Source organism: Onychostoma macrolepis, chromosome 11, assembly GCF_012432095.1.
Source record: "Onychostoma macrolepis isolate SWU-2019 chromosome 11, ASM1243209v1, whole genome shotgun sequence".
Classification (NCBI taxonomy): Eukaryota; Metazoa; Chordata; class Actinopteri; order Cypriniformes; family Cyprinidae; genus Onychostoma; species Onychostoma macrolepis.
Genome location: NC_081165.1, coordinates 13,634,392 through 13,654,947, shown reverse-complemented (window position 1 = coordinate 13,654,947; position 20,556 = coordinate 13,634,392). Strand labels below are relative to the sequence as shown.

Sequence of the window (20,556 nt, the reverse complement as noted above, 5' to 3'; positions counted from 1 at the left end):
CAAAGAGACTAATGAAAGTGGCCTGAAGCATAGGGCAGAGAGCGGCACACAGAGACAAACGAGTGCACATTCTCACAAAGCAGTAATGAGAGCGCAGAGAAATCACTACCACACACACTCCAGCATGGCTCACCACTCACTCCTATACTGTACATTACAGTCACCATTCATCTCAAACCTCTCATTTGCTCTGGATGACACAATGGACTGTTTTCTGTCCTCTCCGTGCTCAAAATCATAGACCTTCACACATTGCTTAGATAAGATATGAGATTGTTTACTATATACCACATTTTAAAAAGGTCAACACACGATAGAATTCACACAGCATTAATCCTTATAGTTCTTGACTTATACATAATCATGCATAACCTATAGCTTCTAAGGGCTTAGTCTATAACAGGGCTAATATTACTATGACTACTGTACATACTGTACTGTACTATAACTACTGTACACTACAGGTCAAACATTTAGTCATTAAGGATTTTTTTTAAAACGCAATTCTTTAATTCACCAATGATGCATTAAATTGGTCAAAAGGGACATTTAATTTTTCAAATAAATGTAGTTCTTTTGAACTGGGGGGCGGGGGTAATCTAAATTGTAGGCAGTACAACAGTTTTAATAAGTATTTCTTGAGCATCAAATCATATTAGAATGATTTCTTAAGGATCATGTGACATTGAAGACTGAAAATCGACTTTGCCATTTAAAGGAATTAATTTAAAAAATGTATATTAAATATTTTAGAATATATTGAAAATAAAAATATTGTTTTAAAATATTTAATATTTATTGTGATATTAATATTACTCTTCTTGCTATTTTTTTTATCAAATAAATGAACATACTGTAAGAGACTTCTTTTATAAACTTTTTTAAATGCTCCAAACTTTTGAACAGTATTGTGCTTTTTCCCCTAATCAGACTTTTGTTTTCCATCAAAAGAGTGAACATTAAAATGGGCCCAAATATCCCTTAGACCTGCATTGAAGAACACACAATACTGTGTCTAGAGACCTGAATATCATACCTGTGAGTAGACATTTTTATCTTGGGCCAAAACAGCACTTTGCAATTTCAAAGAAACATCCTGACAAGCACTTAACAACACCCTAAGGCACTACTCTTAAGATCATGCAAAAATCTTTTGTTTTTTTGCTATCATGGTCTTATAGCTTGATAAAGATAATTCGATGTGTTGAATGTCTGCGTCCCTGCCGAAATTTGCAGCTTAGACCTAGAAACTATTATGAGATACAAACACAGCTGCAGTTGTGTATTTTCAGTGGGAAATTTGTTCAGTGGGAAACCGTCATGTCTGTGGGCTCCTTTATTGCGGTATTTTTGCTTAGCTGTTATCGCTGGCTCTTTTCTTCCCTCCCTTTTCTCTCTCTCTCATTCTCCATCCTTTCTTGTTTGTAGAGATTGTCCTTGTTTAAAGCACTCATACATCACTCTCTCCCTCGCTCCTGTGCTGAAGTGAACGAGTGTGCTTTGCACCTTGGTGAGGCTCTGTTTGTAATACTGTAGGTTTTTTCAGGGAATTTTTTTTTTTTCGGGTTTTTTTTTGGCGGCGTGGCTGTAATATATGCTGTCATGAGAGATTCGAGACCGGTGCAGTAATCGTCGCTGATATGATGAAAAAATCGCTCAGTCCAGGACCAACCAGGAAAACTTATAGTAGTTTCTCAGCCATACTGCTCCATACAGCATTCATACAGGTCAAGGCAAGGTCAGATGAGTATGGAAATGATTTTCTCTTTGCTTTTGCTCTTATTTATTCATTTGCTTGATCTTTTTTTTTTTTCTCTCTACATATAAACACATCCTTCCATATACCACTCTTATTCCTGGGTTTGTAGTGTAAATGTGGGGTCCAAAACTCGAGTCTAAAAACAGCCTGTTTCCACATCAGAGTTTTAATAAATAAAACAAAATAATAATATTTTTTTTTTTTTTTTAAATTGAAAAGATAATTGACATTTATTTCTCATAATTGTGATTTTATATCTTACATTTGACACTACATTTATCGCTTGCATTTGTGACTTTATATATCACAATGTGACTTCATCTCACGATTGCAACTGTTAATTATTATTACAGTTGTATTATTATTTATGATAACACTTTAGTATAGGGACCATACTTATAAAGCACATATTCTGCAATATTCTACATCCCTAATCCTACCCAAAACCTAAACTTAACAGCTATCTTACTAACTATTAATAAGAAGCTAATTAGGAGAACTGTACCTTAAAATAAAGTGTGACCTCATTTATTTGCATTATTTCAAATTATTTTTTTGTTTGTTTTTTAATGTTTATATTATTTTGTGATTTACAAAATCACAGATGTGAGAAATAATATTGGATAATTCTGACTTTGTATCTCACAATTTCTCATTTTATTTTTGGAAACAGTCTTCCAGTGAGGCCGTATTTGATCAATTTGCACTTTAAAATCAAAGTTTAAAAAAAATTCAAACAGAAAACTGTGAATAATAACTGTTAATTAGATTCTGCATTATTTGTAGGTATCTAATCTAAAGCTGCTGCCATTAGTCTTATTTTTTATGAATTCATTTTTTTTTTTTTTTTATAATTTACGTTTTGTCAAATTGTTACACTGATCATTTATAATTTAAAATGTCTTAAATCAAAGCATTTTCGCTTGTGATTTCAGACTTTTGAACTCCTCTCACAGTCTGGATGGCGGTAAGAGTGAGTAAGAGAAGGACGGTCAGAGGTTGCATCAGTCTGATCAGGTAGATGCACTGAGGTAGTGAAGCAGTGCAGAGCATTAAGTCAGTGTGACGGCTTCCCACAAGCCCCTGCGCCACATCATTGATCAGAGATTTAGTGCTGGAAAGGCTAAAAGAACAGCAGCTGCAATAAAAAGGGTGAGAGGTGACGGTGCTGAGGTGAGCGAGCCTCTACGTGCGCGCCTCTTTTATTTTTATCATGTTGTCATGCTGTCGGCTACATTGCTCTCCGTCTTCCTCTTTCATTTCTTTGATGACTTCAGTGCCGGCGCGACCCGTCCTCAAAGAGCTGCTAAATTTTATAAACGTTTTCATGAGAACCTGTTTTTTTTTTCTCTCTCTCTCTCTCTCTCTCTCTCCCTCCCTCCCGTCTCTCCTGCAGAAAACATGAAGGCACCTCTGCAAAGGTCACGGTCGCGGCAGAATATCAATTTCAACTCGACACGAGCACCCACTGCCAAGGAGCCTCATTACGAGAGCGAACCCCATCCGTCTGCAGCCCACAGGCCAATCCACCGGCCCGAGAGGGAGAAAGAAAAAGAGCAAACTCCAACGCTTTGCTCATCCAATGGTGACACGGACGTGGAGGCCTTGCTCGCCCGCCTGCGTGCCCTGTGATGACATCACTGCCTCTTGGGTTTGACCTCTGTAGTCACTTCGGCGACACAGACACAAAAAAGAAACAAAGCTCACAGTCACCTTTTGCTAATAAATGCCGACGTGTTGCGCACATACGCGCATAGGAAAAGTCTTAACAATTAACCTTTCCCATCCGTCTCCTCTGCCCTTTTACCTCCGACAACATACTTGTTGTCCATAGAAGTGCGAGTCATTGTGCTGGTCGGGTCCAGGATGAAAACTCGTCGCTGTTTTGTATTAAGCAGCTAATTACCGGACGGTTTAGAGTGACCTTTGGGCCAAGCACTTGTCTTTTTTTAATGTCGTAAACAGACCAATTATTACTCTTTGAAAGCTTCACGCTGCTCTTTAACATGCGTATTTTCACATACATAGACGTTTGAGCAATAATTTGTTAAATCTAATTTTCCATTTCTGCATTCAGACTCATTTTACCGCTTTCATATGATCAAAAAAATAAATTTTTAGCATCTTTAATAACATAGCTATATCTTATGTTTATTACAAATATAAATCACTTTTTTCCAGTGTGAATCTTATTTATCTTTGTTTGTATTCATGTAAACGTAATCAAATTAATCCTAAAAAAAAGTTTTAATATGCATGGAAATCTTTATACTTATGAGCAATTACTTTAAATTTTCTATTTTTGAGATAAGAATGTATTAGTTGGGTTTCGTCCCCCTCAAGAGAAGACGGTACTATGCAAGAGCAGCGGTTCTGACAGCAGATCCCTGAGTGCCAGGAGTATTTGTACTGCTTAGCAGACCTCACTGATATAATGCACACTCCTCCTCTGCACATTTGTTCTTGGATCTGCTGCTTTTCCAAATAATGTTTCCTTTTTTTTTTTAGACATTTGATTTCTTTTTGTGTTTGTCTGTCTCGTGTGCACGTGTTTTCTCATTGTATAATTGGCAAGTTTTCACATTCCTCATGATGTTTTCTGTTTTGCTATTCCTGATGTGATTTTCCTCTTTACTGCTCTCAATCAGGCGTGACATCGGAATGCGATTACCTGTGAAATCACATCTCTTTCTCTCTCTCTCTCTCTCTCTCTCTCTCGCTCTCTCGCTCTCTCTCTCTCTCGACTCACTCCCATCACCTTTTTTGATTCTTTGAAACAACATTCCTGTTATTGGTTAGACATTATTGCGGTGATATCCTTTGTTGAAATATTTCAAATAAAATAAGGAAAAGAAAAAACGATGCAGAGGACTCAGTCTTTTGTTTGGCTTCAAAACAGACGAATGTCAATTCTTTTCTTTTTTTAATTTTATTCCACTTACTCTCTCAGTCAGTTTCCCTCATTAAAAGGGTGCATATGTTCTCGTGCATCCTCCTCATTCATTGAGAAATCTTATTTTATGCACGGTTACCTGAGAGTTGGGGTGAGGTTAGGGAGGAAGGCTGGCACCTCCTGGAGAGATGAAAGCCTCTGCTACCCACAATCACAGTGTTTATTGTATTGTAAATAATAACGAATGCTGTTTCCAAAGGTTGTCTGATCCAGTTTCATTAATCTACTTGAAATGGGGCAAGTGGGTTTGCCCCTTCACGGCAGTAGGATGCTGGTGTTATTTGGGAATGCTGGTTGCTTTGTGAAGATACATGGATAATTGACATGACATGTCAGGAAGTGAAAGCAGTTGGCCAAAGTGCGACATGATAGCATACTCCATTTTTAAATTTTTATTACATTATTTATACCCCCCCAAAAAAGCTTACATCCTTTATTTATACTCTATTTTTCAAAAAATTGGGGTCAGTAGGATTTCAAGTTTTATTAACTGTTATTTTACAGGGTGTCCGCGGGTCCTTAAAATGTCTTCAATCGATGGGTCTTCAATTTTTGGTTACTGGTATCAAGATCGCGCTGTTGAGGCTCACTGCCTGTCTCTTTGCGAGACTTCAAAACAAACGAGCATAACAGCACACATAAAGAAACTCAGAAGAAACATGCTGAGGTAAAAATAAAAAATGCTTAGTTTATTCATAATAGCATATACTTAACGTTAAGTATACCATGACAAGGGAGCTCTTTTGCTGAATATTCTTATGATTGCAAATGATTTTAGTTCAATAAACAAGTAGGCTAGTTAAGTACTAACATTTTAGGCACAATATTTGCTGTTTTGTCCTATTTCACCAACGAAAATAGTTCCAAACAAAGATCACCGCAGAAGAATTGCACAATCTTTTTTTACGGAATGATTCAGCGTTTTGGACGAATCGGTTGAATGACTCAGTGACTCACTTAAGTGATTTACCGCCATCTATTGGTGGCTTAGTATGTTGAAAAGTATTGCATCCCCCCAACATTTTGTATATTCATAAATGTTTTTACAACATTAATCTCATAACATTATTTATTGCAGTTGTAATTTTGCAGTGTAACTGATTTAATCTGACTGGTAACAGCCCTATTGTGTATATTGAATTTATTGATAAACTGTAATAATTTCACATGAACGATGATACATACATTTAAAAAGGTTAAAAATAGGCCTTTGTAAAGGTAAGTAAAAAAAAAAAAAAATGCAGGTTTAAGTGTGTAAAAACTGATAAAAACACTGAAAATATTGCTTTAGAATAAATGGTTTACACCACCAAAAATATTGGTGATGCAGTACTTTTGTGGGGATATTTTGTATTGAATATTGTCTGCTGATATGAAAAGTTCACTGTATCTCATGATGATAAACAGCATTTTTGACAGTGATGATATTTTGTTTTCTTTTTACATTAAATATTACATGTATGTAATATGATGTGTATTTCTATTACAGGTTTAGGTCTTAAATTTCATATAAGGTGGTATTAAAAAGTCTTAAATTAAACTTGTTCACATCTGTAGAAACCCTGTTTTATTATTATTATTATTATTATTAAATTTGTGTTTTTATTAAGCAATGAGGCATTAAATTGATCAAAAGTGATAAGACACTGATTTTATTCAAAGAATCCTGAAAAAAAAAGAATGTATCACAATTTCCACAACAATATTAACCAACAAAACATTAATAATTATAAAAGTATTTTTGAGCACCAATTCAGCAAATTAAAGAATTTTGAAGGATCATTTGACACCAAAGACTAGTAATGATGCTGAAAATTCAGTTTTGCATCACTGAAATAAATTACATTTTAAAATATTTAAAATTACAATAGTATTTCACAATGTTGCTGTTTTTACTATATTTTTGACAATTAAATACAGCCTAGGTGACCATAAGAGATAAAAGCATAAATAATCTTACCAACCCCAAACTATAGTGTACATAAATGTATCCTAAATTATTGATCTTGAAAAGGGAAAAATGTCACGTATAGTACATGTTATTTGTCAGATATCCACTAGTACTGCTGCCTTAGAACAGCAGTTCCCTAGCAGGCTGCATATTTTTACCTACATTTGGTCTTACATGCTTATGATGCACACTAAAATGATTTCCAGGTAGTTTTCTTTTGCAACTGAGCTCAAGTATTTGTGAATTGCCCTAAGTCACACAAAATAGATGACATAAAAGATAGCATCGCCCAGCGGTAGAATTGAATGAGTCTGAAAAGAAACCGTATTGGTATTCTTTGAAACCAATAACCCAGAAAACAACATAATTGACAATAATTTCCACACCAAATCTCCATTTAAATACCCTGTGTACATGCAGCACACTTTGCAGCCTAAACAGACCCCACAGTTACCAGAGGATAAAAGCCCATCACAACAACAGGCCGAATAGCTCTTTGTGCCAAAATGAAATCTTATCAGTTTGCATCCATATCCTAAGCTGCAAAGTCACACGTCCACATTGGAAAGAACGTTGTCAATTCCTCTCCTCCGTGCTCTTTATTTGCATTTAGTCGTCCGAGACGTCAGGCTCTCTGCAGGCGGTGTGTGTTAGTGCTGCCCTTAGCGGGATCACAGCTCCGATCAGCACCATGGACAGCTCCAGCAAAAGCAATGCTAATGAAGCACGGCCTTCCTCGTTCCCCTCTGTATTAGCATCAGACAGGAGCTCACTCTCACCATCTCTGCTTCAAACGATCCACTGCCGCCGCGAGCTTAACCCCGAGAGAGGATGTTCTGTGCTTCTGTGTCCCGTGTTCTTTGCTCTCTGCTTCTTTATTTTTTATGAACTGCCTCTTTCTCTCTCGCTCATCTGCTCTTGCTCTACTCCAAAAAGACAGGAACACAAGAAATCACCCAGTCCCGTTGCCTTTTTCCCAGCTTAATAGGACAAACCGGAGCAGCAGAGGATATGAAATTCTGCTCAATGTAGTTCTGCCCGAGTAGCGTCCAACACTAGTCCGTGGTCATTCCATTCCTATTTAATGCCTGCTGTCAGCTGGCTTTCCACAGGACGACGGGGAGATCAGAAGGGGTTAAAGGGTCACAGCCAAAACATTGGTTCTTCTCAAGGCATGCTCCGTCCCGATGTCAGGTCGACTGAGAACGAAGGTCAAGTGGAAGAGGTTAAGGCTTGTTTGTGTAGTTCATACTACTTTTGTTAATTATGCTTCAAATGACTTGAAATGGCTTTTTTATTGTTGTTATTACAGTATGTACTTTTTTCCACTGTGTTTGTGTGCTTTTTACAATGACGGTTTCTATTATTCTCTCCACTATCTCGGCTGTTGGATGTGAATCTACTTGACAGACGGCCCTCAATAACAATGTGAAGGTCTGGCTGTTCTCTAACTGTAGCAACCAAGACGAACACAGACTGTCCAACTAGAGAAAGAGAAACAGACATCTGTTGGTTTTTGAACATGCATTGATGCATCTCAAGCTGCCATCGCAAAGCCTTTCCTCCAGGCAACAACAAGAACGAGATCAGAGGCGGTGAGGGGGGTGCATTTTCTTTATTGAACAGTTGTGCGGTTGTGTGTATAATTTAAAGGGAAACAAAGCATATTGTGTGGCAGATTGCAGTCTGCTCGGGTTTAATTGGAGATGGGGAGAGTGAGGCAGATGTGAGTTAAGACTGTTAAATTACTAGGATGAATCCTCACCCACACCTCTTCTAGCTTACAGAGGCCAGTCTATCTATCTATCCATCCATCCTGTGAGAAGACAAGTATTTTTTTTATCAGTCTAACTGGAAAAAAGTTATGTTTACAAAATAACGTTTTGACTCAGTGAGTTCTTCTGAGGATGAAGTAACTACTGGATTTGGCACAGTTTGCAAGGTTAGTGACATCAAACCTGAGATATTTTGAGTTTTTTGTTCATATATGCATGTTTTAAATGAGAAAATGTGCTACATTTAATGATGAGCTGCAGATGATCTGTTCTATCTTTCCTCACCAGGTGACAAAGTGTGTGTTTGTGTGTTTTAATTACACCGGGGTGGAGTGTGGTCGCCTTTTCATCCACTACACTAACAGGAACTTTAGGCCAGGAAAACTGTGGAAATTACTTGTGACAAAACTAAGTAGCTCACCTCTCTCAGTTCACCAGATTAAGAGGGACTGCCCTCCAAAATTAGACTCTCCCTCCTCCTCTGTTTCTTTCTCTCTCACACACACACACATTCCCTCTTCTCATCCTAATCGTGAAGCGCCCATCGAGTACATGTCCCTGGAAACAAAATTCAGTTTCTAATAATACTTTAGTCCTTCTTGGTTTGGAGGAGGTCTTTTGTCGGGTATTGTAACAAGTCTGCAGGGAGTTTTGCTCTTGTGGGAGCCAAAAGCAGACAGAAGGCTTGGCACTTTTTGCCATATCTCTATCTCCACGCTCTGCCAGACATCCTGAGCTTAAGTGTGCTGCACTGATCTTCTTCCTCTCACAGCGAGTCTCCTTTTTCTCTATTTGCGTCTGTTGTCCCAAATCCTTTCTCACAAATCATTTCCACCCTAGGATTGATCAGCACTTTGACCTTCACTCTTCCCGGGGCTTTCGTCTCACTTGTCTCTTTCACAACGTGCCTTGCGGATACTTTTCACCAAAAATGGAAAGAGCTTGCACCTTATCTTGTTCCTTCTCACTCTTTTTCTCCTTGCTCGACTCCAGAAGGTTTTTTTTTTCACCTTGAAATGGCACTTCTGTCCGTTCCTAGTGGTCTTACTGTAAGGGGCAACAGAATCATCGGAGGCTTTAGCCGAGCAGAACAGCTGAGTCACCTGCTCCAACATGATTGCGTTGGATTCGGGATAATCCAGCACCTTCTCTTTTCTCAACTGTTCCTGGTCTATTTCTATCTCAAGGACAGGCCCTTTGAGAAAAGATGGCCTCAATCGTTGATAGAGGCCATGGTGTTCTTTAAGAAAAAGCTTTTTTGGGGGGGGTTTAAGCAATGAACGAAGTTTAAAGAAGTCTTAGGTAAGGAAACAAACTCTAAGCTCCTTTTTAACCTGAATGCCCATTATTGGTTCATGCAAATGCGGAATGATTTAGTGCAAATCCCTAGCCTTGGCTTTGGTAAAATCTTTCCAGTTGTTGCTCTGCATGAAAACAAGGGTAAATTAGACCTTACAAAGTGTCCTCAAAGGACGAGGCTTCTTCAAATTTGGTTAAAAGCAGCTCAGAGGTGAAAATGAGTGCAAATAGAGTGAGTCCTAGAAAGTGTCGCAGCATTGTCTGCGAACTGTTAAGACCTCCTCAGAAACTGCAGCATATAAATAGACTTGACTGTGGCCACTGTGTGAGTCAGTGGCTGTCAGCAAAGCTTAAGTTCGAGGCAAGATGTTGGGGGAGGAGTGTGGTTGTCCTTTTCTATGCTTTTCCAGACAGAAAGATAATCATTTTCCCTCGGGGTACGGACTGTGAGAAGGGGTTTCTGTCCGGTTAGGGGTGCTGGCAGGGAATTTCAGGCTGTTTTTGGCCTGGAAGCCCTGACTCTGCAAGGTCACATCACCATGGGTGAGTGTGTGATGATGTGCAGGAAGGACAATGCCTGGAGCACATATGATGGAACCAGGCCAGCGTGCCACCATGTAGACAGGGCACAACATCACCTGCCAATGAGGTCCAGGAACAAACTGATGGTTAGCAGCATTACACGTCTTTTTGTATTTATGTGCTTTTTTTTATCTTATTTATAGGATGCACAGAAACAAGAATGTGTAAAGAAAAATATAGTAGTATAAGCCAATATGCACAGAGTGCATGTGATATATACACACAGTGGTGGCCAAATCATTAGAACAATTTTCACCAGCTAAAAAAATGGTTTTAAGTCAGTTATTTCTATCTTTTGCTGTAGTATATCAGTTTACATTTCCAAACATTCATTTTGCCATTAATTGTAATAATCCAGAGAGATTTTTGTTTGACAGCAGCCAGTGCTCCACACAGAGAACTGATCTGATCATTATCCAGTCCGTCTGGAATCACATGAAGAAACAGAACAAACTGAGACAGACTAAATCGAGAAGAACTGTGGCAGCGTCTCCAAGATGCTTCAAGAAACCTACCTGCAAAGCTACAGTACTCTTAAAAGTTTTAGGGCAGGCACTTGTGTAAAAATGCTGTAAAATGAGGATGCTGTCAAAAATAATGTCATAAATAGATTTTCTTTATCAATTAACTTCTATTACCTAAATGAAATCAACATTTGATGTGACCATCTTTTGTTTAAAGCAGCTTTTGCCCTCGGTGCACTAGTTTTTCAGGTAGCTTTGCAGGTAGGTTTCCTGAACCATCCTGGAGACAATGCAACAGTTCTTTTTTTTTTTTTTTGATGAATAGAAAGTTCAATGGAACAATTATTTGAAACTGAAATATTTTGTAACATTATAAATGTCTTTACTGGCACTTTTTATGCATCCTTGCGGAGTATTCGTTTATTTATTTTTATTTTTTATGAAACTTTGCTTGTTGGTGAAAATCAGCTGGGATATCTGCATTGCTCCTAAAAAAAAATAAGGTAATATTGTAGAAAGGAAATGTGAAGCTAAAAGGTTTTCCTTCTGAGGATGAATAGGAAAAATTGTGTGCATATGCAAGTACTTTATAATAACTTTGTCATTATATTTGTGCAATGGAAGAAGCACAAGGACCGAATCTGGAATTGCAGTCCATTCATGTTTAATCTACCTCAGCAAAAAATTGCTTTATGATGATGGTTTAAAAAGCTCAGATGGAGAGAGAGAATAACTCGAAGATTATGTTTGGAGCAGAGTGCAAGTACAAAGTGGCAGCCTTTGATCTCCTTGGCGGCAGTGACAGCGACTGGGCGGGCGGAACCATGTGGAGGGTCTTCTGGGATTCATTATCCTGTTTGTGAGTCTTTTTAATGATGGGGGAGGTCCCTGCCCTCACCGAGAGTCACAACAGAGAGCCGTTTATGCACACGTCTGAACAGACGAGCTGTGAGCATTCTGTAATTACTGTTAAAGATCCATTAAAACTATTTCCTTCATTCAGACTTTTCATGGCAATTACGTTTGACTATAAAGGTAATATGCAATCAGCGCTCATAAAATAACAACCAAAAACGCTTAATGAACTCCAGAGACAACAACTGACTGTTCAGCTTAAGCATACTGTCATTGTATTTTTCATTTAGTGCTGCAAAGCGACAGTTCCACATTATTTTATTGTATTTTAATTAAACTGTCCAGAGATCATATTCCAGGCCAAAAAATGAATGTGGCAGATCATCTACCGATGATAAATACTTCACATCACTAAAGTGATTAATCAATCCATGCTGGCAAATGCCTTGTGTAATACCGGAGCTATAGAATTAGGATCATGTCAATTGACTTGTTCCTTTAAATATTACACAATGGGAAAATTTAATTATCTCTTAAGCTGGGGGCCTTTTTTTTTTTTTTTTTTCAATGAACAATTTTCAGTAATAAGATTTTTTTTTTTTTTCATTATAGAGCAAAAGTGGCAGTCTTTGTTCATGTGTCAGCCAAGACCATTTGACCTAAGGAAAAATTTAAAAGAAATATTTCAATAATTTAAAAGCACAAGTATTTTTATACTAGCTTGTTCATATATGTAACAAGCATTTTGTAATTAGTGTTTATGTCAAGGCTTGCTTGGGTTGGTGTGTTTTCATTTTAAGTTAGCTTTTTAGTGAGGATGTCAGACATGTGTTTGGATATGTAAATTCAGTGATGCCAGTTGTGACTGGGATGTATATGGCATAGGGTACAGTCTGACATAAAAAAGCATTGATGTTGCACAGATTTGGTTTTCCCCATGATCTCACTGGGGTCATATCACACTTTCTGTCAAGCAATGAATGTAAAGGACAGGAAAAAAAATAAAATCACACTGTCTGCATCTGTCTTCAGCCGATCAGGATATTCATGCTGATGATTTCGCACCATGTTAAGCAAGCCTGAACATGTCTTAGAACATGGTCAAATATAGGTGTGTATCTCACTTTCAGTCACACCATCTCACTCTCCCATTCCTCATTTCCTTCAGCTCTCTCTCACTTCTTGTCCTCTGAGACAGCGGTGTGATGTAATGTGAAGTAGAAATGGTGTTGACTCTTTGACCTTGTGTTAAGTCTTCAGACTGAGAATGAGAGAGGTTGTAAAAAATGTTGTATTACCTCACTCTCTTCTACTGCTCTCTGTCTCTCTCAACACTTTGTAGGAGGGGTTGAGAGGAGAACGGTGTAAATCTACTTATCGTGTTAAACCAGGCCTGTTTGTATGAGGCTGCCCAGAACAGCTGAGTCTCTGAGTCCCGACTGACATCATGGCTTAACCCCAAACGACTCCACTTTGACCAAGTTCCTCCTCACGCACCTCTTAAGGTTTGCTCGTCCTGCCATGTTCTGCTTTATCTCATTTTATAATGAAAGCAATGTATTGCTTCCTGTTTAAAACAAAAAACGTTCACCCTTTCATTCTTTACTCCAAACATGTTTTTAACTCCCATACTGTTTTTAACATGGAACATAAAAGGAGACATTCTGAAGAATCTTTATATAGCTTTTTGCCCATTGAAAGACAGTTCATATTGACCAAAAGAGACCAAAATAAATAGTCTATATCAGGGGTTTTTAAACTGAGATCTGGGGATCTCAAAAGACTGCAGAGACATGTTGGGGTATGGTTACTATCATAAGATAGTAGATATCACAAGAATACAATGCCAACTCAATAGTAGTGTTAATTTCATTGACGCAAAATGTTTGTTGACGAGGTCAATAAACAATAACTGCGACTATATCAGCATGCAATATCATTGACGATAAAAGACGAGACTAAAATTTATACCAAAATCTCTTTTTATTTTTGTCAAAAAAAAAAAAAGTCAAAATATTTTTGCAGAGTCTTGATATCTGGCAACCACACACGTGAAAGCTTGCATAGTAGAGACACTGCAAGCTTCCATGTGTGTAGTTGCCAGATATCCAGATCAAAGCTTCTCTGGTAAAAGGATACATTTTATGCACCGTGTTTTGCTTAATTTTTACAATCTGGCAATTATGTGCACGTGCTTGATCTTCATTGCGGAAGCACCAACAATGATCTGAAACCACCAACATACAAGTTAGCTGGAGTTTAGCAATCTTCATGTGAGATCTTCAGCTTAAATGAAAGTGTCATTCAGCCAGTCTTTGTTCTGTCATGAGATTTCAACTATATAGTTTGCAATTGTGGTTGCTGAATAAATGCGGTTGTTTTAATAGAGAATCATTATTGCAATTTGGAGTTATATAAATTACTATTAGGAGTCAGTGTTATAATATTTGTTTGTTTTACCAGTTTTTATAATGTAGACAGAGAGAGTGCCTATGTCTTTGATATTAATTTATATAATAAATAGCCTATATCAGTACAATGGGTGAGGTAAAATAAACCATGTGAGTCGACATTCTATTGAGTTTTGCTTATTAGTAAAAGTGCAATACCTGCAATGCAAAGAATAAATTTCCCAAATGACAACAGTCATTATAATTTTGAGCAAAAATAAATACAGGACTAAAACTAAATTAAAAGACAAAAACTGCGTCCCAAATGACACACTATGCACTATGTACTCAATCATGTAGTTTATGAATTATATAACGTTATTTTGTCTTTAATAATTGGAGTCTGACAGCCCCTCCCCCTTCGCGACATAATTAAAGCTATGACAGTTGAGTGCATGAAGTGTTCAACATTCCATAGCTTGCTTTTTCGTTATTTAAGTGCATCATCCGGGTATTTAAAGTGCACTTTTTCTTTTTATTAATATTGTCTAATATTTGTATTTTTTTTATTTTACTGTTTTACTGTAGTTTTATTGTTTAATCGTACTGTTACTGTTAATGGGTCTTTACACATGAACAGCATGATATTTGCCATTCATTTGATATATTATTTTAATTTTGAGCTATTCCTCACACAAAGTTATCATATAACTTCAGAAGACCTGTTATATAGTTGAGGGTCCCTCCTCAACCACCACCGGTGTGCAGCATCCTCTTGGATGATGCGACGGCAGCCACAGGACAACGGCGCCAGTGCGCTCACCACACACCAGCTACAGGTGGAGAGGAGACTGTTATTAAACGGTCGCAAACTGACATAAAAAAAAAACAGTGAAGAGGAACTTCTCATTAGCTGAATGTGGAGAAGAAAGACACTGCCCCCACCCCCCAGCAAGCAGGTGTAAAGAAACAGAGCAGCAGATCAGAGAATGAAAAAAATAATAATAATCTGTTGCCGTTATTCACCGGTGTGGCAACCCCAAAATCTGACTAAAAGTCACTTTGACAAACTGCAAATCAAATCACTGCACCACCTACTCCACTTGCCCCCAAAGTTTATAGATGCTCTTAATATTTAACAGCCATAATTTGCCAAGAGCCCTGGATTAGTGAAAAATGCACAGAGAGAAGAGCGGCGGCATAAAATCAAAACACACATTGCAGACGTGTCGATGAAGGTTGTTTTTTTTTTTTTTTTTTTTTTAAGGTGTGCAGAGAAACAGTTGCTATGGAAGGAGCTTGATGAGGGGAATTAAGATGGAGAGAAAGGAGCAGGCCACGGGGCTAGTTTTAGAAAAACAAGTCGAAGAGATGTCTGATCTAATTTATAAACCCCGAGTGTCATTTCAAAACCCTCTCTCTCTTTCTCTCTTAGCTACTATGTAAAACAAGAGATGAATAAACAAATCTGCCTCATTAATATGTATAACCATACATGTCTACGGCAGTACCGGGATGTCAACAATGCTTTGTAAGGGGAGAATATTTTCAGCTGTCGCTGTTAAATGCACTATCAGCAGTACAGCATATTTGATGCATTTGAAATATTACTTGCCGCAACAAGGTTATTACGAGGATTTAGTTCAGCATTATAACATGCAAAACATGTCGCATTTACTACAGCACATAATCTCTCTGTTCGAGGCTATAATATTCACATTTTCTCAGGTTAAGTAGAAGATGCATTACAGCCCGGGATTCACATTTTATTTTTTGTTTTAACAGGCTGTGTACGTCTGACAAGCTTGCATGCATGTTCACGCTCCAGTAGAGGATAGCTGGTGAGGAATTAATGGTACAATGAGCTTCTAATTACCCCTGGATCACAATACTAAGGTGAGGTAGAAAAACAAGAGAAGGAAACGTGTATGCTAATTATATCCCAAGTAATGCAAAGCAGTTGCATTGACAGTGAATCAAAGATTGGTATGCTGTTCAGGCTTTAATGCGTGGCTAATTGCTCCTCTCTCGTTAGCCATAGACTATTCATGTGCAGTTAGCCTGTGATTCAGTCTTTGTACAAGCACCAGGGCACAGCTTCCATGTGCTACCTGTGTCCTGTGGCACATACGGTCTCCTACCAACACAATGCATGTTGTTTCTACAGTTTAACATGACTGACCTAATCATTATGAAACTGAAAATGAGAGTAATTAGTTTTTTATATAAAATATTAAAAATAAATGTGTTCTACAGTACTTTGAAACAGTTTAAAGTCTGTGTAAAGAGAATTCTGAGAATTGTTTCTAAACACATTACAAATGTTAGAAATGTATTGCTGAAACACATTACAAAGACTCCGAACTATGTAGTTAAACCATTAAACAGTTTTTCACCAATTCTGTGTTCGGGATTTTTTGGGCGGGGCTAAAACGGTGGCTCGATGACGCAATGGAGCCACCGAGCGTGGCCCCGCCCCTAACACTATAATAACTATGTTGAGAGGTCAAGTTCTTAGTTCGTCTTTTTGAATGTCTGTGATGTTAGATATACAGATTCTAGGCAGGGACGGTTCTAGGGTGAATGGATACCCGGGTCTTAGCCCAGAGACATCAATATGTGGCAGAATACATACAATTTAAAAACACGGAGCGTTCACAATTCGCATCTTAAAACGCATGGAAACGCGAGCTGTACCGCTTTCTCTTCTTTCAAAGCGCACAGGAGCTTGCGCTCTCGTGGTGTTTGCCGTTGCTAAGCAACCATGAGCCGCGCTCGCCTTGACTGAAGGGGCTTTCACACAGGACGCGGCATGAGCTGCGCCTGCCGCTGGGTTCAGCGCAGCCCTTCAGATACAAGGCGATTTGCGCTATGCTCGCCAGAGCGAAGTAGGCGGAGTTTTCAAAATTTTTAGCGGGAGTTCTATACGTCTAGTCATTAGATTGTTGTTCCACCTTTCGGTCAGCAGCAAAACATGTATCTGTCCCGTGCTAACTTTAAACACACCTGACATGCCAACTTGAACAGAGATGTGTCTCCATGACACAGCTTTTCTCCCGATGTCCCTATACGACCGCAAACTTGTATCGTATAGCTCTGGAAACTCAGACACAGAGAATCAGCTGTTCATCCATTTTGAGTTTGGCGCTTGTTTGGATGCCCCGTTTCTATTGGCTGCGCGGGGAAACGTCACAGAGCGAAGCGGCAAAAGTTGAACTATTTTGAACTTTGACCGCGGCGCGCGCGCAAGCTCGCCGCTGGTGCGCTCCGCTGCGCGTGCGCTTTGGTCGGCGCAGCAACTGACCGCCTTCGCGCCGCGCAAGCCATTGAAATGAATGGGTGGCGCAACGCAGCGCAGCGCATTCCGCGTCCTGTGTGAAAGGGCCTTAAGAGAAGGTTTCAACTCACTGCAGCGCTGATGCGCGTTGAGCGCGCTTGCCGCGCGTCTACAATTAATTAAGGAACTTGCACGCTCAAACATGTATGGCTGTATGAATCCAATTAAACTACTAGAGGTAGCATCAGTAGCATCCATTCAGGTTGTAGCATTATTTGACAGTTGAGAGAGACGGCCGCTTTCCCACGAGTGGGCGTGGTTTCAGCGCCGACAGCGGACACGCCCTCAGCGTTTGAGAGCAGAGAGTCCTGCTTATTTTTCAAAGATTTTGATAACTTATTTTAGTTACTTGGCGGTTTTCTTTATCATTCAAATTTGGCTGAGTGCTTAATAACACATTTTCCTGTAGTGTGACGAACTCAGAACACATATTTTAATATCACTTTACACGGGCTTTAAAATGCATATCATTCCTGTTATAGTAAACCTGAATTTTCAGCATCATTACTCCAGTCTTCAGTGTCACATGATCCTTCAGAAATCATTCTAATATGCCGATTTGCTGCTCAAGAAACATTTCCAATTATTTTCAGTGTTGAAAACAGTTGTGCTGCTTTATATTTTTGTGGTAACTATAATACACTGCCATGCAAAGCTTGGGGTAAGTAAGATTTTTAAAAAAATTAATATTTTTATTCAACAAAGAGTATACAGTATGTACTTATACTTATATATATACAGGTGCTGGTCATATAATTAGAATATCATCAAAAAGTTGATTTATTTCACTAATTCCATTCAAAAAGTGAAACTTGTATATTATATTCATTCATTACACACAGACTGATATATTTCAAATGTTTATTTCTTTTAATTTTGATGATTATAATTGACAACTAAGGAAAATCCCAAATTCAGTATCTCATAAAATTAGAATATTGTGAAAAGGTTCAATATTGAAGACACCTGGTGCCACACTCTAATCAGCTAATTAACTCAAAACGCCTGCAAAGGCCTTTAAATGGTCTCTCAGTCTAGTTCTGTAGGCTACACAATCATGGGGAAGACTGCTGACTTGACAGTTGTCCAAAAGACGACCATTGACATGTTGCACAAGGAGAGCAAGACACAAAAGGTCATTGCAAAAGAGGCTGGCTGTTCACAGAGCTCTGTGTCCAAGCACATTAATAGAGAGGCGAAGGGAAGGAAAAGATATGGTAGAAAAAAGTGTACAAGCAATAGGGATAACTGCACCCTGGAGAGGATTGTGAAACAAAACCCATTCAAAAATGTGGGGGAGATTCACAAAGAGTGGACTGCAGCTGGAGTCAGTGCTTCAAGAACCACTACGCACAGACGTATGGAAGACATGGGTTTCAGCTGTCGCATTCCTTGTCAAGCCACTTTTGAACAACAGACAGCGTCAGAAGCATCTCGCCTGGGCTAAAGACAAAAAGGACTGGACTGCTGCTGAGTGGTCCAAAGTTATGTTCTCTGATGAAAGTAAATTTTGCATTTCCTTTGGAAATCAGGGTCCCAGAGTCTGGAGGAAGAGAGGAGAGGCACACAATCCACGTTGCTTGAGGTCCAGTGTAAAGTTTCCACAGTCAGTGATGGTTTGGGGTGCCATGTCATCTGCTGGTGTTGGTCCACTGTGTTTTCTGAGGTCCAAGGTCAACGCAGCCGTATACCAGGAAGTTTTAGAGCACTTCATGCTTCCTGCTGCTGACCAACTTTATGGAGATGCAGACTTCATTTTCCAACAGGACTTGGCACCTGCACACAGTGCCAAAGCAACCAGTATCTGGTTTAAGGACCATGGTATCCCTGTTCTTAATTGGCCAGCAAACTCGCTGACCTTAACCCCATAGAAAATCTATGGGTATTGTGAAGAGGAAGATGCGATATGCCAGACCCAACAATGCAGAAGAGCTGAAGGCCACTATCAGAGCAACCTGGGCTCTCATAACACCTGAGCAGTGCCACAGACTGATCGACTCCATGCCACGCCGCATTGCTGCAGTAATTCAGGCAAAAGGAGCCCCAACTAAGTATTGAGTGCTGTACATGCTCATACTTTTCATGTTCATACTTTTCAGTTGGCCAAGATTTCTAAAAATCCTTTCTTTGTATTGGTCTTAAGTAATATTCTAATTGTCTGAGATACTGATTTTGGGATTTTCCTTAGTTGTCAGTTATAATCATCAAAATTAAAAGAAATAAACATTTGAAATATATCAGTCTGTGTGTAATGAATGAATATAATATACAAGTTTCACTTTTTGAATGGAATTAGTGAAATAAATCAACTTTTTGATGATATTCTAATTATATGACCAGCACCTGTACGAGAGTTTGTCTAAGTTGCTTGCATGCTGGAATTCAGGTGACACTATAACTGTTTGGTTGAAATAGGCATATCTAATGTTTTAAAATTTTCTGCACTCCGTGAGGAAGTCTCACTCTCTTTGTATTTTGGCAAGAAATTTCAAATGAACTGGTTCAAAAATAGATTTGGAAATGAATATGATTCATGTCGTGTTCACAAACATCTCTGGGCACCATTTTACTTGTTCTTTTTGTAGCAAAATGTTAAAAAATGTTTTTATAGTTGTATTAGTTCTCTTCATTGTTAAAGTTTGATATACTGTACAGCTTGTCACTGGTCTCCTTCAAAAGCACTAATATAGAAAAGTTTAGGTTCTTATCCTGAATGTTGCCTCACAGAGAAGGTTTCTCATAGAGAACTCAACATTGATGCTTTCAGTCTGCAAGCATCTGTTTGTTTGGAATACTGAAGGGTGAGTATTGTAGGTTGTTGATCAACCAAAAAAAAAAAAAAAAAGATAAATTGCCATATTTATAGATAAAGCACTCTTTTTCATTGTTTTTGAGTGTGTTAAATCAGTTACCCAACCAGTGGTCTGTGGTTTATCGCTTAATAGAAATGCTAATTCAAAATGTAATAATTGCTTGAGTATAATAAGTTGCGTATGATAATTGTTTAAAAAAGACAAGAAAATAATAGTATACATACATCACAAGTAATAATGTCAGAAGCAAGATGTTGCCTACATAAAGTAAATTGAGCTCATAGAGGTTCAACTGACAAAAACAGTCGGGAAGCCCAGCATTCCCTAAATGGTTCTCCATCTACATTAATAATGATAAAAGGCTCTGTATGAATCCAC

At 38.5% G+C, this 20,556-nt stretch overlaps 1 protein-coding gene across 4 annotated transcripts in view; it reads left to right on the top strand.

The window, feature by feature from the left end:
• diaph3 (diaphanous-related formin 3) overlaps window positions 1–20,556 on the top strand; it is a 412,973-nt gene that overhangs the window by 370,314 nt on the left and 22,103 nt on the right. For 3 of the 4 annotated variants that reach the window (XM_058790773.1, XM_058790772.1, XM_058790774.1), the window contains one exon: window positions 3,156–4,612. The exons of the other annotated variant lie outside the window; for it this stretch is intronic. In XM_058790773.1, the coding sequence (XP_058646756.1) occupies window positions 3,156–3,391 (236 nt within the window). In that variant the 3' untranslated portion in view covers window positions 3,392–4,612. Of the gene's footprint in view, window positions 1–3,155; window positions 4,613–20,556 lie in introns of those variants that run through there. 4 annotated transcript variants of the gene reach the window in all.